Source organism: Pollicipes pollicipes, unplaced genomic scaffold, assembly GCF_011947565.3.
Source record: "Pollicipes pollicipes isolate AB1234 unplaced genomic scaffold, Ppol_2.1 Scaffold_3447;HRSCAF=4054_pilon_pilon_pilon, whole genome shotgun sequence".
Lineage (NCBI taxonomy): Eukaryota > Metazoa > Arthropoda > Thecostraca > Pollicipedomorpha > Pollicipedidae > Pollicipes > Pollicipes pollicipes.
The window spans coordinates 40,052,262-40,069,233 of record NW_023596297.1 but is presented as its reverse complement, the minus strand read 5'-3'; the positions used below and the strand labels follow the sequence as shown (position 1 = coordinate 40,069,233).

The 16,972-nt window shown below is 59.8% G+C and overlaps 1 protein-coding gene across 1 annotated transcript in view; it reads left to right on the top strand.

The window, feature by feature from the left end:
• The window catches only part of LOC119092545 (transcriptional regulator ovo), a 16,293-nt gene extending 1,085 nt beyond the window's left edge, over positions 1-15,208 (top strand). Inside the window, exons 2-7 of the mRNA XM_037215504.1 lie at positions 8,841-9,054; positions 9,103-9,187; positions 9,832-10,227; positions 12,358-12,466; positions 13,074-13,253; positions 13,523-15,208. Coding sequence (XP_037071399.1) covers positions 8,841-9,054; positions 9,103-9,187; positions 9,832-10,227; positions 12,358-12,466; positions 13,074-13,253; positions 13,523-13,815 — 1,277 coding nt within the window. The 3' untranslated portion in view covers positions 13,816-15,208. The remainder of the gene's footprint in view (positions 1-8,840; positions 9,055-9,102; positions 9,188-9,831; positions 10,228-12,357; positions 12,467-13,073; positions 13,254-13,522) is intronic.
• Positions 15,209-16,972: the final 1,764 nt, after the last annotated feature.

The following is a 16,972-nucleotide window of genomic DNA, read 5'->3' as shown; positions in this document are numbered from 1 at the left end:
AAACATCAAAATTGTAACTTCGCTGGCAACGCACGCCGGTCGTACTCCAAGTTTCCATCGACACCATTAGAAAGGCTTTAATACCGTAAACTGACGGATTTGGCTGCGGTCTGTGCGAGTGAGGATGAGCGATATTACGCAACCTTGCAAATTGGTATGTTTGAAAACTTCCGCAGAGTACTCACACAGACCTCCGCATGATGTGCAGACAGGTTGGGACATCAAACCCTTCTAGCGTGTTCCGTTCCCAAAGTATCTTAATGTCCCCCAGACTATGTCACAGCATCCTTTTCGAGCATCACAAAATCGTCTCAACCTTCAAAATGTCTTTCCAAAATGGTGTTCGGTCTCGTCCTCCCACGTCCATCCCCGTCACCTTTCTGACAGAACACCACTTTGCGACCGCGTGTGGGACGGACGACAAAAAAGGCGCGGGAAGGATATCGGGATATCGAAACGCTGCAAAGTATATAGAGTGACAGACCGGGGCGGGCGGCGGTCCGCGCGTGCACGCGGCCAGAGCTCCTACGTCAGAGCTGAGGCGGCTCAGACCACGTCGCGGGGGCGCAGCCACCTGACTGACGCCGCCTGTTGTGAGGTGTCGGGTTTCTGCGCACCATTATGTTGGCTGTACCCTGGTCCACGTGCCCTCCGTGCCTCAGGTCACCCGCGCTGTTCCCCGCCCGCTGACGCGCCTCTCCCCGCTCCCCGCCGCACTTCTCTGCTCCTTCGCGCGCCGCGACATCTGCTGGTCGCGTCACCTGGGCCATTTGGCCGCGGCGCGTGCCAGTGGCTTCGTCACTACACTTGTGTTACACACTAAATGCGTTGATTGGGAATCACCAAAAACGGACTAAGTATCGCGCGGTCACTCACCTAAGCTGGTAGAGGGTCTCTGGTAAGAAGGGGTCTGTCTGGTAGAGGGTCTAGGGGAGAGGGTCTCTTCACACCGCAGACAGTCAGAGGGTCCTAAACTGTCCGATTGCAGCTTTGGGTTCCGCCAGAGGGATCCTTGCCCTTCTTGCTAGGAAGGGATTGGGGAAGAGCCAGATTGCCACCCTCCAAACTCCCGACGCCTCACGCCCGCTGTTACCCCATCTCAGACGTGGTAGTGGCAGTAAAGCAGTGGGGAAGAGCCAGGTTGCCCCTCTCCAAACTCCGCCGCCTCACGCTCGCTGTTACCCCATCACAGACGTGGTAGTGGCAGTAAAGCATTGCATGCCAACCACAGGTGTTCCTGCACCCACGAGTTTTCGCAGCCAACGGTAATGGACCAGACTGAAACCACAAAACGCTCATAACGGAAAGTGCATTGTTTTGTGGTTGAATGCAGCGTTGCGGCATCAGACAGCATTATGTGGCCTTACAGAGGCCGCATGAGATGGTCGGTTTGCACCAGACCCCTCTTCATGCCAGTCAGACTCCCGTTCATGTCCATGGCCGCGGCGCTGGACTATCCGGTAGGCGGTGGTCGTGCGAACGGGATCGTGGCGGACCTGTGCGTGCCGGCCGGGGCGGGTCGCCGCCGACGGCGGTGCGGCGACGGTCGCAGGTGGCGGAGCGCTCCCGGACAGGCCCACAACGCCACACAGGCGGCTAGCCGGGACTGCAACGCCGACCACCCCTAAACGCGTCTTCCCAGGGGCTTCCGTGACCTCTGGGTCCCCCGGTGTGGTTGGCTCTGGGTGTTGACCAACTACGAATGCATGCAGTGCCTTGGTGCTTGTTGGGCGGATCGCTTGGAGAGTGCCGATTCGCATCAAGTTATAGCCCATTCGAAAGGCAGGTATTTCGTGGTACCCCCGACCATACCAGAGCGTGTGGCAGTCGTCAGAGCCCAGCAATTAGGCAAGGTCTGATCTCCGTACATGCGGGCCAAGGTCCACTTAGCAGTTAGCTCTGTGAAAGAGCGGCGGGAGCGCAGCGGGCGCGACGACCGGCGCCGGCTGCGGGCGACGCCCTCCCGTCCTGCGCAGCCGCACCGCCTGACCGCAACTGGCTCGTTCACCCGACGCCAAATTATGGCGGTGCAAGGTCACAGGGCAGCAGCGGCTGGAACCGGCGCGGCGTGTTCGCCGCTTTCGCTCCAAAAGTCCGCACTGAATCGCCTTTGGGCCACGTCCTGCCAGGCGCAGCTGAGCCGTGATGAGCCTCGCCGGACGCGATGGCGTGCGCCTTTGAGCTCGCCGTCCTGCCGGAGCCGGTAATCAACAGCTGCAGGTGCGCCCGCCTCCGGGCCGCGCCACCGGACGGCCGGGCCGCGCGCTCTGCACGCTCGCCGGCGCTGTTGGCCTGCCGTTGGCCACATGACCGGCACCGCTCGGCGGTCACATTATGCAAGTGGTGCTCTCCGGAGAACGTTTCGAAAGCACCGCCTTGCGGGCTGCGCACATCGTGCACGGCCGGCACCTGTCGGCCGTGCACGTGCCGCGCGCGGGTCCGGGTAACGGTCAGAGCCGGCCTGGCATCGCGCGGCTGCCATTGAGTGGAGGGCCTGGTCACTCTGACTGTGAGGGCCAGCGGCTGCGAACGGGCCGCGGTGCAGCCACCAGCACATTTGCCGTGTTGCAGCCACGAGCACTTTTGCCGCGGTGCATCGGAGAGCCACACGCTGGGTTGGGGGCGGGTTGGGAACAGACGAAGCGAGGGTCGTCCGCTCGTGCAGGGATGGTGATGGAGAGATCCGGCGAGCCCGTACAAAACTCAAACGTAATGGATGATTATTGCGCACGGACTCTGGATCTATTTGTTAGACTAGTTTTTGAGATTGCAGGACGAGAAGTTGGCCGCGTTTGGAAATGCTTAAAGCTCTCGGCTGAATGCCCCAGTGTGTTCGGGTGCCTGAAACTCTTTGTGTGGATAATCAGAGCATCGTCTTCCGCGGGTAGTCCCCCTGTGTCACTGAAGTACCAGGAAAGAGCGGGGTGTGCGGTTTTCCAGCCCGTTCTGACAAGCAGTCAGGATTGAATGGCGCGACAGCGCCAGGACAGCCGCCACCCCGGTGACGTCATAAAGCGGCTTGCGTTCCGCCTTACCTTCAGCCTTCGTGGTCAGGTCATAAACCACAGGGCTGGTCGGCGAGTATATTGCACGTGCTTTGCGGGCCAAATCTGGAATCTACACCGCTCCAGCCTGATTAGCTAACTTGAAGGTCCGGCTTGAGTATTTCGAGCACTTATACTCCACAGTTTGCTCAAGCTAAGTACAAATACCACTAGATATGAGCGCGTCACAACCATATAGCACTGCAGCCTATTCTGAGCTTTTTCGCTTCCACTAAAAACGCTGAAAACGAGCGCGGTAATCAGGTGGGTGTGTTGGAGGCGGATCGTTCGGCCAGGGCCGCGGTGGCGTCGCCCCACAGCTGCTAGAGATCACAGGCGCCGTCTCAGACCAAATCCTCTTGGCGGCAGGGCGGCATCACTGGACGATGCCATTGGCTTTTTGTGTTTGATTATTAGTCCATCCATAACACATGTTTGACGAAAAGCAATAATTGCGGTACGTGGGTGAGTAAGGCTCTGTTGGATGTTCGACGTGGAATAATGGGTGGGATGCGGTCAGCAGGAAGGGGATGCCACAGAGAGTAAGGCACGTGGGAGATTAACGAGCAACAGGGTGGAGCGTGTCGGCCACTGAACGCCTGGCTCAACAATCTGCAAGAAAGGTAATGCTTGAGGCACACATTACGTACCATACTTTCCGTAAAGGGCAAATGATGGGTAAGATGCCTTTCGTTTCGTTGGATTCCTTCTTAACAAATCCTTGCTTTGGTATTTTGTTTCGACCCCCTTCTTCCATGCTTGCCAAGTGTTCCGAACGAAAGGTCTCTCTACCACACTACTGCAGTCCCAAAATGCAGATGGTTCTCATTTGGCGGCCATTTGGTCTCACCGTACCACACTAAATACCAATGTCTGCATATCTCTTACTTCACACGCCTGCCATTTTCAAAACCTTCAGGCATCTTGAAAATATAAGCCCAAGATGAACTTGTAAGCCCAGCTGAAGCGATTAGCCCTGTCCGAGTTCTCTGAAACGATGGGATCCGTTAGCCGTGCCAGAGGTCTCTGAAGCGATGGGTCCATTAGCCGTGCCAGAGTTATCTGAAGCGATGGGGTCCATTAGCCGTGCCAGAGGTCTCTGAAGCGATTGGGTCCATTAGCCGTGCCAGAGGTCTCCGAAGCGATGGGGTCCATTAGCCGTGTCAGAGGTCTCTGAGTCGTGGCTCTGAGGCGTGTGGTGTTGATAGATTGGCCTCAGAAAGGACGACTGCCTTGCTTTGGAAGCCTAGTTTCGGTGAACTGTAGGAAAACCGGCCTGTGTTCCGTAAAAGTCTGCCCCTGTCACGACTGAGTGCACCGCGATGCTTTAATAGCAGCCGCAAATGCTGGGGTTTTTGCTGAGCACTGTCTCGTCCTGAATTTTCGTGATTTCGGACATTGCACCTCCGCTGGGCTGGAAGCCGGACATGTCGCTATTCTGTCACTGTCAAACCTGGTGACTTCGACCACCCGCCCTGAATGGCTTCGAATAAACGCCGCGGCGCGCGGATACCGCGTGCTCGGGAGTTCCCCACACAGCGCGTACCGCCGTCCGGGCGGGTGCGCGCGCTCCGTTGGCGCAGCCTTGGTTTTCTGGGGCTGGCCCCGACTGGGTCGGCTGGGAAACAGCCGATTGCGACACCGCGCCGGTCGGCGGTCCGGCAGCAGACTCGCCCGGCGTCGCTGGCGGCATCTGCCGCGCCGAGATGTTCGGCCGAGCTGAAGCGCGCCGCCGTTCAGCTGGCGACGAAGCGGCCCAAGGCTGCGCACTGCAGAGGCCTGGTGGCAGCAGCGCGCCGCGGTGTTTGTTGCCGGCATGCGGCCTGGTTCCAAGGTGACCTCCAGGCTCGGCGGCCGCCGCCGCCCGCAACGTCTGTGCGGCAAACGCTGAGGGAACGGTGGCGGGCGAACAAAAAACGCGCCAATGCCCGGCAGCTGACGTCACAGCGGCTCTGGCGATGCCGCCGAATAACGGAATACGAGACTGGCTGGGAGAATTGGGCTGTCCAGCTGTTGATGCCCGATGGCTGTGCCCAGCACCAAATGGCTGCCAAGAGAAAGGAAAGTTCACAAAGCACGGGAGGGAGGAAGCGGCAAATCTTGGCGCCGCCTGGAGACTGGCGGAAGTAAAGAGGATGGCCTGATTACTGAGAAGTACCCTGTTGGCAGCATGCTCTCCGTTTGGTCTCCAGAGTGGCTCTGCCCCCAGACCTTTTGTGACTGGCTGATGGAGGTTCAGTGCTGGCCGTGTTGCTGTCGGTATCCGATTCGGAATGCGATCTACGTCTGTTACATAGGACTCGTTGGCCTCCAGCGCACTGGACGGTGACGGTCACAGCCACGTTGTCGTAGCAGGCCCTAGTGAGCCGGCGTAGTCACACGGACCCGCGCCACCCGTGGACGGGACTTATCATTGTCTGACTCCGAAGGCAGGAGTTGGTAGCTTCTGCTCAGAATGGATCGCAGGTCAGCCGTGCTGTACCTCTGTTTATGAGAGCATGCTGTATGAGGGTCTGAGACAGAGCTTGTGGCGAATTACGCGGTATTTGAAGCCGTCCACTTGTCGTTATTTTCGTTGCTTGGGCTTGAAGTAAACAAATCGTCTGCATGACGTCCTACACAGCAACTCGATCGCCGCTTCTCGGCGCCGTGAGTGCGAGTGCTTGAAGTCGGGCTACCCCCGGGATCTGCCCTTAGAGTGTTCTGTTATCTGATGACTGATTTCGTCACAGTTCTCGTTACCAAGCCCGCCTGATCTCGGAAACCCGTCTGGCGGCCTTCACCTCAACCTCCCGCCGTTCGCAAGGCCCGCTTTCCCTTTCGCGGACCGCGCCGCCCCTCTCTCCCGACGCTGAGCGGCGGTGGTGCGCGAGGCTGCCGACCGCCTCGGGCTGCTCGGCTGCGGCCGGCCGGTGCCCTCCCGCCGCGCCGCGCCGCGAACGCCGCCGGGACCGGCTTACACCGGCCGCGGGTGACTGGCGACGGCCGCGCCGAGACGGCTGCGGGCGGTCACGACGCGGTGGGAAGGGCCGGTCGAGTCGACCACCCGGCTCACCCGCGCCGCCGACTCCGGCGCCGTCTCCTGCCGGAGCCAGGCCCAGACCGAACCGGCCCGGCCCGTGGGCGCGTTATCCCGTCCACACGGACGGCGGAGAAAGGTTTGGTGTCCGCCGCTCGACAACCGTGCATCCGCATGCATTCAAGTAGTTAGGTCACTCGATGCGCTAGGAGATGTGACATCACCAGGGCACCCGTGACACGGGGGGAAACACCGGCAGCACTCTTTCAGCAACGTCACTCTGTTTCTGGCCGCTGACCAATAAGCCCAGGAAGCAGCGACCTGACCGACCCCGACTAACCCTGGCTTCCAGGAATCGGCGCGTTGCGGGCCAGTTTTCCCCAGGCCCCCCGCCGCGGCCGGCTCCGTACTGGCGCACAGCTGCTCGTGCGTAACCCTCCCCCTCTCCAGTGCCGGCTATTTATAGCACTCTCCATACATCGAGGCAAGCGCTATAAATAACCGGCCGGGAGCAAAACAGCCCCGGCGAAGGGTAGTATCCTGGTAAATCAATGACGCTGCTGACCTGCGGTCAGTAGCCCGTCGCCGCGCCAGCGAGCGTCCCCAGCTCGGCGGCCCGCGGCGCCGCCCAAACGCTGCCACCGGCTCGTGGACGATGTGGCGGCCAAACGTGGCGCGGGCCGGTCCGGGCCGCTGGGTCACGGCCGCTGCGCCCGTGCGTGTGCGTGCGTCCCGCTATATAGGCCAGGGTCGGCGCCGTGTGCCGGCCGCGGCCGCGGGCACCGGCCGCCCGCAGCTCCAACTCACGCACAGCCGCTGAGTCAGCGCGCTTCCTCGCCGGGAACACTTCCAAGGATCCCGGCCGGCGCGCGCTCCAGGCTCGCTACACAGAACCGCACACGGCGGGCGAGGTAGGCGGAGGTCAAGTGTGCGGAGGGAAGGGGAAGTGGAGGCGTCAAGCACACGGGGTAAAATGTTTCGCTGTTTTAAAGTCTCAGGCTGCTTCAGGTTGTCACCTCGTCGTCCCAATTTGACCCACCCCCCCAAGTTTTTTTCAGAATGATTTCCAAACGGCGCGGCGTAGTCGCGCCAAACTCTGCATAGCCGTAAGCAATCGAACAGCGGATCGTTTGGTATAAAAAGCAGGCATACTTTGTGAGATTGCTAACCTATGGCAGGTCAAAGTCAGGTCGTGGCTGTCAGCGAAAGCCATTACTAAGGAATCGTTCAATCTAATGCAACAACGGGGTTTTCGACAAAGTCATGCATCTCTGAGATAGGTTCTTTGGCAATGAAGCAATTTAATCTAGAATTGTGGCAAATTCCATTGACCTAGAGTCAGGTGTATAGGTTAAACTGAGGTCAAAACCTACTTTTTACGTGGGAGCTTTCTTCGTTTGGTAGATTCTAGTGCCTATTTCGAATGTATAGAAAAGGGCCGTAACAGACATATTCCATAAGCTTCTTGAAGGTCCGAGTAGGCCACTGGCCTAAAATGACCCTGTTCAACATTTTGTTTGAAAGAATATACCGCCTGGCGTGGTCCTTAACGCTTATTCAGATAAAATAGATGCAGTTTCATAGGCTTTTTATCATCTTGACCTTCTAAAGATAAAAGATCACTAACCTTAAAGGAAAACCAGCGACATTTTGATAAGAACAGCTATCTGCGTCCAAAGCGGTTACATGAAAAGGTCTGGGGGTACTTCGGACACCAAACATGGGCTGACCTTGTTTGACCTCACTCGATCCCAGGGTCATGTTTTAGAAACATCAAATTTTGACAAGTGAGTTCACATGCAGGCCATCCCACCCTGTGGATTTGGTGCATCTAGCGTTTTTCCTTTTCGAGATCACAGGGGTCAAGTTGACCACCACCCGAGCAAAGGGCAATTCAAGCAGCCACCCGGGCGCGTGGAAACTTCGGGATGCGTTACGTTCAGTTGCCATCAAGCAGAAAAGGCAGACAAGTGTGCTAAAGACGGGTGTCGCCGTCAAAGCCATGCCTGTCATAGCCTTTTTGATTGTGTGCGCCGATGGGCGCTGTATGACCGTGTAGTCGATCGCCGCAGAGCCTAAATAATATGAGCATAAATAAATAATACTATAATACAATGCTCAAATACCCAACCGACAGCGTGCGCCCCGTAGGAAATAAGATATGTGATGTTTACAAGTGAAATCGCAGCCCTTTCAATACGCGCCGCCTACCTGCAGAATCTCCTGTAGCCAATACCCGCGTGGTGAAAGTTTAGCCCATAGCACCACACAGCACTATACTTCACACTCCCATAATGCAGGATGAGCCTTCCTCGCCGACAAACCCTACAATGTGTACAAAGCGTCCAGATGATATCGTTTTCATCGGCTCTCTGAATTGTTGTAACGTCACACTGCCACAAACAACAATACTCTTTTGACATCCGCCTGTTAAAATTGTCATGGACGTTTTTGCGTATCACGTTCAATTATTGTCGAAAAGAGACAACATCCCTGATCCCTATCATGACCTCAATTTTACGTGGGCTTTCAGCATCTCTGAAAATGGCACCATGGTCCTGGAAACAAAATAATATCACCTGGTGACGGGTACATCCTCGGTCGCCATCATCATCGTATTTACATCCTGCTCGAACGGAGCATGCATCGAGCACAACGTTTCACAAATGTCGCCCCAGTTGGAGTGGTTTGCTGTGACCACACTTCGGCTTGCAGCGGTCGGGTCAACAGATGGGGAAGGCGTGGCGCCGCCGGTACTGACGCGGCGCGTGTTTCAGGCGAACTGCGCCCGGTTGTGTCCGCCTCGTCGGCGTTCGACTGGGCCGAGGCGCTCGACTGGACGCGACCCGGCGCCGTGCTGCAGTGGCGCCAACAGACGGAGGGCGTCGAGGCCGTCAGCCGCCGCCTGCAGGACGCCCGGGTCGACGACGAGGCCGACGAGCCGGTCACCGACGAGGACGAGTCGCGCTGCGAGTCGGCGGCGGCGCGGCAGTCGGCCGAGTCGGCCGAGCCGCCCCCGGCGTCGGCCGCGCCACCCAGCGACGACCCTATCGACCTCTCGTTCGGCGCCCACCCGCTCAGCTGCTTCCCGTCGCTGGCGGCGCCGGCGCGCGCGCGGCTCTCGGTGATCACGCACACGCCAACCTTACCGAAAAAGCGACCCTTCTACAGGCGCAACCTGTTGCCTGGGGGCCGGCTCCAGCTGAGCGGACCATCGCCGGCACGCTGCGTCGACCTGCGCGTGCCGCGCGCCGGCCTGGCGCCCGTGCAGACGCCGCTCGGCTCGGGCGCCAACCCGTTGTCGCCGACACCAGGCTCGCCGTACCGCGCTGGCGGAGGCACCGGCGGCGGTGGCCGCGGACCAGGCGGGCAGCCCGGCGGCGCCGGCTTCGGGCCGCCCGGCTTCGGCGGCCTCTTCGGGCCCGGCGCCAACGGCTTCGGCTTCGGCCTGATGGGCTGCAAGGCGCCGCACCCGGGAGGCGGCGGCGAGCGCGGCCGCTACTCGCCACGCCACTTTCCGCCGCAGCAGCAAGTCGGTGTGGACAACTTCCTGGGGAGCTACATCGACCAGCAGGTGGAGGGCTGCAAGCCGCCGCCGCAGCCGCCGCCAGCGCAGCCATGGCCGGCGCACGCGGCCGGCGGCGCCGGCGCGCGGCTCGCACCCATGCCTTACGCCTTCAACGCCGACCCGCTCGGCTTCTGCGACCCGTACGAGATTGAGGCCGAGCTGTTCGGTGATTCGAAAGCCGGCAGTGTCGGCGGCCCCAGCTGGCGGACGGCAGCCACGACCTGTTCGGGCTGGAGCAGCTGCTTCAGCCGACCGGCACGGCTGCCGAGCTGTCACACCAGACGGTGGTCGAGGCGCTAGGCGACTCGGCTTCGCTCCCGGCTCTCTCCGAGCCGGTCGTCTCCTCATGCCTGGCCGACGCGCTCTACGATGGCAAGTTCGTGGTGACGGGTCTGCACTCGGGACTGCCGCCGCCGCCGCCGCCGGCCGCGCAGCCGGCACAGCAGCCCGAGTCGTCGACGGGGCCAGCGTGCCGCTCGCCCGGGCCGATCCGCGCCGGCCGCAGCTCACCCCGCTCGCCGCGCTCCGTCGGCGGCGACGCCGGCGCCGACGGCTCGGTCAGTCTGGACGTGCGCGTCGGTCAGCTCCACCAGCGGGTGAGTGGGAGGCGAGGGGGCGAGGGTCGGGTCGGGTCGGGTCGGGTCGGGTCGGGTCGGGTCGGGTCGGGGTCGGCCGAAGGTCTGGGAGGTGGAGTGAAGGTGATTGCCTACCGACGTAGTGGTGCCCTCAGGACTTCCACGGTATGAAAGCGGATGGGGACCTGAAGCATCGATCCCATCGAAAACTGCCTTGTGTTATACTGCGGAACGGTCGATTTCAATCCAGCTCACACCGTGGCTTTACCTCAGCCAGCATCGGTCATCACGAGACCCCAGTGATGGCCGATCCCGGACGCAGCTGCTTCGGGCGCGCCGAACAGGACGTCTGTAGCGCCTGTGATGTAATCTGTTGATTCATGGCAATAACACGGCACTGCACGCCCGACCAGTTCAAATAATTGCCGATTTTGCAACTGTCTGCAGCGTTGCATGAAGCTTTCAATCGTAACGGTCCATTGGGGGCCACTCTCCGTTTTGCCGTTGAAAACGGATTATCACTGACGGTAATCGAGATTTAGTGGTGCATTGAGACGCCTCGGCGCGGCAGCCGAGATTCGGATGTGCCGTGTGGTGGCGACATGTGCATACTGGTTACCATACGGACTCAACATTGGTTTGCCTTCGATAAAAGTTGGAACGTCGGTGTCAAATTTTGACAGTCGCCGAAGGCTTTTAATGCGGCTACGGTTGAAAGTGTGTGCTTTGCCACAGACATATAGGAACAAATTTATATTCTCATCATGAAGGTACAACGCAAAAGGGGCGACTCAGCGGGCATCTAGAGATTGTACGGCATTGTACAAATCAGTCTCAGTTTGAGCAAAACTGGCATTTGGTACCAATTTGGTACCAAATTAGACGGTGGTGAGAGGAATAAAGTTACAATAATAGTTGTGTGGGTTTTGGTATCTGCTCTCCACCGTTTCGACACCGTACTACTAAGCACTAAGCGAAAAACAATGATGTTGCTGAGTGCATTGTCTTGACACACAACGCTATCGGGTTAGCGCCGAGGCACAATGGTTCAGACTGTTTCCAGTGGAGTACCGCCACGTCACGGTCTGTTGCTGACAAAACAACTTCAGGGGCGTGTCTTTCTTCGGCCATTTTGGATGACACAATTGCCAAGGGCCCAACAACGCATCCAGAACAACTTGCAGACATTAGATACCTGAAAGAGAGCATTCATGTAAGAAAACACATCTGCGTAACCCTCCGATCTGCTAGCGGAACTTTCTCATCGGCCCAATGTTTAAGCCGTGCTCACTAACAGCTTGCTGAGAGGTTATGAGGAGGTTATGAGGAGGCTATGATGTTATGAGGAGGTTATGAGGGGGTTATGAAGAGGCTATGAGGAGGTTATGAGGGGGTTATGAGGAGGTTATGAGGGGGTTATGAGGGGGTTATGAAGAGGTTATGAGGAGGCTATGAGGAGGTTATGCCCTGGTTTCGTGTCACGAGTTCGAGGCTTGTTTGGCGCGCTCCACGACTGACGCCGGGTGCAGTGATGACGGCCGGGGCTGACTGGCTCGGGGCGGGTCGCGCCACCCGGCCATGAGGCGCCGGCCGAGTCCGGCGGCCCCGCGACGCCGTTACAGCGACCGCCGGTCGGCCGCCGAGGGGCGCCGACCTTGTGCGCGGCTGACGGCCGTGTCAGCGCAGCCATTACGCCGAGACCGGCGGCGGCCGCCGCGCTGTCAGAGTGTGGGACCGGAAGGCGGCGGCGCGCGGCCCTGTGATCGCCGCCACGGCAGCCTCACGGCCGCCCGGCGCCGCCGCCGGCTCACGGATCCCGGCGCCGCCGCCGGCTTACGGATCCCGGCGCCGCCGCCGGCTTACGGATCCTGGCGCCGCTGCCGGCTTACGGATTCCGGCGCCGCCACCGGCTTACGGATCCCGGCGCCGCCGCCGGCTTACGGAGCCTGGCGCCGCTGCCGGCTTACGGAGCCCCGGGTCACGCCATCACGCAGGGGGGCATCTGGGCGGGACGGCATCTGCTCTGATCACCACACGGCCCGACGAGAGTTGCAGCACGGATATTACACATGCTTACCACATTTACGAGGATAGTATTGTATTCTTTTAATGTATTTGAATCAGGAGCCAAAAATTTCCTCCTGTCCGCAGCTTGGTCTCCCCGAGACGCACGCCTTCGAGTTCGTGAACGGCGGCCACGGCATAAAGAACCCGCACGCCAGCGAGCGTGCCCTCGAAGTGGAAAAACTGCCGCCCATCAGTGAGTTTTACAGCATGTGCCGGCGAACAGATGCTATGACGGCGGGCAGGTGAACGGCCGCTGGGGACCCAGACGGGCGGCCGCTTCCGGACCGCTCCCGTGGCTACACTGGTCGGCCGGCCACGAGCCGCCGCCGATAACGGCCTGGCACCGCACCTGGCTCGTGCCGCATCCCGGGCCAGCCAGCTGCCGGCACAGCAAGCAGGCTGTAGTACCAAATCAGCGTCTCTGATGGCTCCGTGAAATGACTTCTTCTCATTTCGTTCTGGAGCGAATCGTTTGCATGGTTACGCACTGCTGCTTTCCATGTTGTGTGGCGATACACTCGCGTGGCGTGCGAGATCCCCATTAATTGGCACACCGCTCGCACGACTCGGCCATTTCCATTTCCGGCGCCCAGATAGCTGCGTTTCACAGAGTCGTTTTCGGTGAGTGCACCGTGTAATCATTATGGTCCCGCTATCCTTTTCCTTTCGTGCGTGGAATCCCGTCTTGTGTTATAGCGCGGCCTGTAATCAGAACCCATACTGCTGGCCCGTGCGGTTTGGAGGCGCACGCGTGCTGCCCATCCTCAGCTCACCTGTGCCCCCCCCCCCCCCCGCTGCAGTCTGCGAGGAGGACCCCAAGACGTACATGTGCCGGCTCTGCTCCAAGAAGTTCAACCTGCTGCGACTGCTGAACCGGCACATGAAGTGCCACTCGGACGTCAAGCGCTACCTCTGCACCTTCTGCTGCAAGGGCTTCAACGACACGTTCGACCTGAAGCGACACACGCGCACCCACACGGGTACGTGCCGGCGCCGGGGGCCGTCACCTCTCTTGAGTCGATCCTCCCCTCACTGAGCTGTCAGGGTGGACCTGGTCAGTGGACCTGGATCCAGGACAGCGAGACGGTGGGTCCAGTGGGTCCAGGACAGCGAGACGGTGGGGAAGCTTTGGTCCAGCTGCTGCTGACGCTGGGTCACGCTCGGTCCGTCCCCAACTGTCCACTGTTCCCCGACGAGTGGCGGGGTTTGTCGCGTCTGACCTTGACCGAGCGCCCCGTCCTGCCCGCAGGCGTCCGGCCCTACCGCTGCATGCTCTGCGAGAAGTCGTTCACGCAGCGCTGCTCTCTGGAGTCGCACTGCCTGAAGGTGCACGGCGTGCAACACCAGTACAACTACAAGGAGCGGCGCAACAAGATGTACGTGTGCGAGGAGTGCGGCACCACATCCATCGAGCCCGAGGCGCACTACTTCCACCTGAAGGAGCGACACCCCAACAGCCCGGCGCTGCTCAAGTTCTACGACAAGCGCCACTTCAAGTTCAACTCGAACTTCAACTCTATGATGCTGCAGTCGCGGTCGTAACTGCGGCACGGCCGCTAGAGGCGCTGGCGTCGCCCGCGGCCGACAGCCGACGCCAAACTGAGGCTGCGCTTAGTGCGAAATGCGAGAAAACGGAAGCCGTTTTGCTCGAGACGGTAATTCACATGCGCGTTATGGGTTGGCGTATATTTTACCCGACGTTGAGTCTGAGAGAGCGCTGCTAACCCGACATAAAAAGGTGTTTATGTGACAAGGTGCTGTCAAGAGCATAGCTTTTACGCATCAAGATGAGCTACTATTCGGGAGTTTGCAGGTGATTGTAGAAATTGTCCGCCTCAACGCCAACGTAGGGCATCGAAAACGTGCTGCAGGATGGCATCCGCAAGCGGCACCAGCAGCTGGTCCGTGCCGTGCGGGCTGCGCTCTGGCCGGGGAACGCTGTCCGGCTCTGGAAAGGTGGCTTCGACCGGCTGCAGTTGACAGCTATGGGGGCATTTGTGTGCGGGCAGCGGGGATGCTGCGCGGCTGCGATGGCGATGCCCAGCTGTGCCTTCGTGTCCAGGATGACGGCCACGGACGGCCAACGCATGACGAGTATGGGATCGCGGTGAGCTGTCGTGTGCGCACTGTCGGTCAATGGCGGCCGCCCTGCACGTGGTCGGACGGTCACGGCTTCCCAGCGACGAAGGGACCACAGGAGAGCGGGTATACTTTTGAAAATGTATCAGCCCTGTGGCGTTGCATGGAAAAATACGGATGGAAGTCCGTTTCCGCCCGCCTCCCAAGCTTTCGGGGCTGGTGCGCGTTTGCGGCTGTCTGAGAAGTGAGAAGGATCGGGCAGGCGCGACTGTCCGTCGGCATGAGAGAGTGCGACGGTCTGATCTCGCGTCGCTTTCCGTCCAGAGGTGCGTCCGAGAGCGGCCGTGACCTGCCGGCCCCGCCGCCGGCGCCCCGTGCCGCGCGTGCAACCTCCGCTGGCCGGCCACCTGCCGCCAGAGCGGCGGCTACAAATTCCCACAGCGCAGGCAGAGTTTGAGCAGGAGTGATCCGACTGCAACAGAGGCGGCCGCAGACGAGGGGCTTGCACCTCTCACCTCACCTGACCAAGCTGTTTGTCGACGTACGTTCGCCACTGCATGTGATACAAATTCCGCGACTTAACAATAACCCAACTGCCAATGGCGTGCTCATTCCAGCGGCGGGTAGCCTCGGACGGGTCAGGCCGGGTCGGGTCGGGCCGGCGCCCGGTGATGGTGGGTCTCCCCGGAGCCGGGCAGGCGGCGGTACCGCACCGGCGGCCACGTCAGAGTACAAAGCGGGGCCTGGAGGTCGGACCGTCGCAGGCGCCGCCCGCCCGCAGCTGAGCGGGCTGCGCGTGTGGTGTCCGAACTTGGCGCGCGTGTGCGGACGTGCAGCAATAAAGCATTGGTCGCGGCGGTCTGTGTCGAGGTACTGACTTCGGGGGAGGGTTGGAGGGGAAGGGGGGAGCGATTTTGGAGGCGGAGGGGGTGCCGGCGGGTGCGGCACAGCTGGGCTCGAGATCGGCGCCAGTCGAGCGGCCCAACACGCGCCATGCGGCGGCGCCCCTCGGTCGGCGATTTGCATCGGCAGCAGGCGCGTGAGATGGGCTATCGGCGGGCGGCGGCCGGCCCGTGCCATACCCGTACCCGCCCGTCGGCCGTCACGGATGTTGGGCGGCCGGCGGCGCCGGGCCTCCCGCCCACGGCCGCACACTCGCGCACGCTCACCTCCGCTGAACACAGCGGAGTGCACGGCCGCACACTCGCCTCCGCTGAACACAGCGGCGTCCACGGCCGCACACTCGCGCACGCTTACCTCCGCTGAGCACAGCGGAGTCCACAGCCGCACACTCGCGCACGCTCACCTCCGCTGAACACAGCGGGGTCCACGGCCGCACACTCGCGCACGCTCACCTCCGCTGAACACAGCGGAGTGCACGACACTGCTCGCTCCAAAGAGGCCCTGGAGCACTGATAGAGCGGGACCTACAACGTGTAAAAAACGGCGACGAGCTCAAATGCTTGTCGTCCGTTATCGCCATGCCATGACAGCAAGTGAATCATAACGTTTGACAAGACGCGTTTCGCGAACTGGGACGAGCGACACGTAAACGGTAACAGTAGCATCATCAAGAAATAAACATAAGCGAGTGGACCCAGTTGTCCTGGAGACCTCATACAAATGGGTTGGGGCGTCACAGAAGATCGCTGATAAAAAGCGTTCGAGCGCTAATATACCGGTGACATTCCTGAAAAATCATGAGCTCACAAACTGTAAAAAACCGTCAATTTTATTCCACGAAAACAATCAAGATGACATGATTGATGCGCTCGGCGACAGTAAACAAAGCGTTTCGAAAACACTACAGCTTATGTAGTGAACATTGGTTACAACTGCTCGGAATACGCGCGCCTCTGTGGTCCCCACGATCCGAGCTCTCTCTCAAGTTCAAGAACTCTCAAGAGTTAACTTATTTTATCCCTCGGCTGCTCCTGATAAGCACATGAGAAATGAACCAGGAAAAATTCTACAGTTTCAAAGAATTTAATCACTGAACGAATTCAGGGTTAAAAAGCCTCAGGAAAGCACACAAGGTCGGACAGAACCTCACTCGTAATACATCCGACCCCACATAAAAATGCGGCTTGCGAACAAGCTGGGCGGGGGCGGAAAGCACAAGGCGCTCACAGCTGGCACGGTGACGTCAGAGGCGTGCCAGAGCCTTCGTAAGGCACGAGATGGCCTCCACCGACTTATCAGGCACGTTACACAGCCCATGAAGCTATCGGGAAACGGCAAATATCCGAGCCCATCGTGACGCGATCACGCCATAAGAGTTCCTCGAAAATAACGGCCATTCCAAATGCTGGAACTGTACAGTGTCAGCTTAGCTGATAACAGGCTGAAAACACACGTGTAATCAAAGCAACATGCCACATGCATGCAGCGATTCCCAGAAACACCACGTCTTGCAAATACCCTTCTTATCATCGGCACATGCTGGGTATGTGCCACTAAATCCCCCCTCGCGCACTGGCACCGAGATGCAGGCTGAACACGAGCCTGCAGAGGACGCCGTACGGCTCACGCGCACGGCTGGTGGACCGGGACGCGACGCTGAGCGCCACTCATCGGAGATGGGTGACAGCAGGGAACGACCTGCGGCTGTTCATCGCGT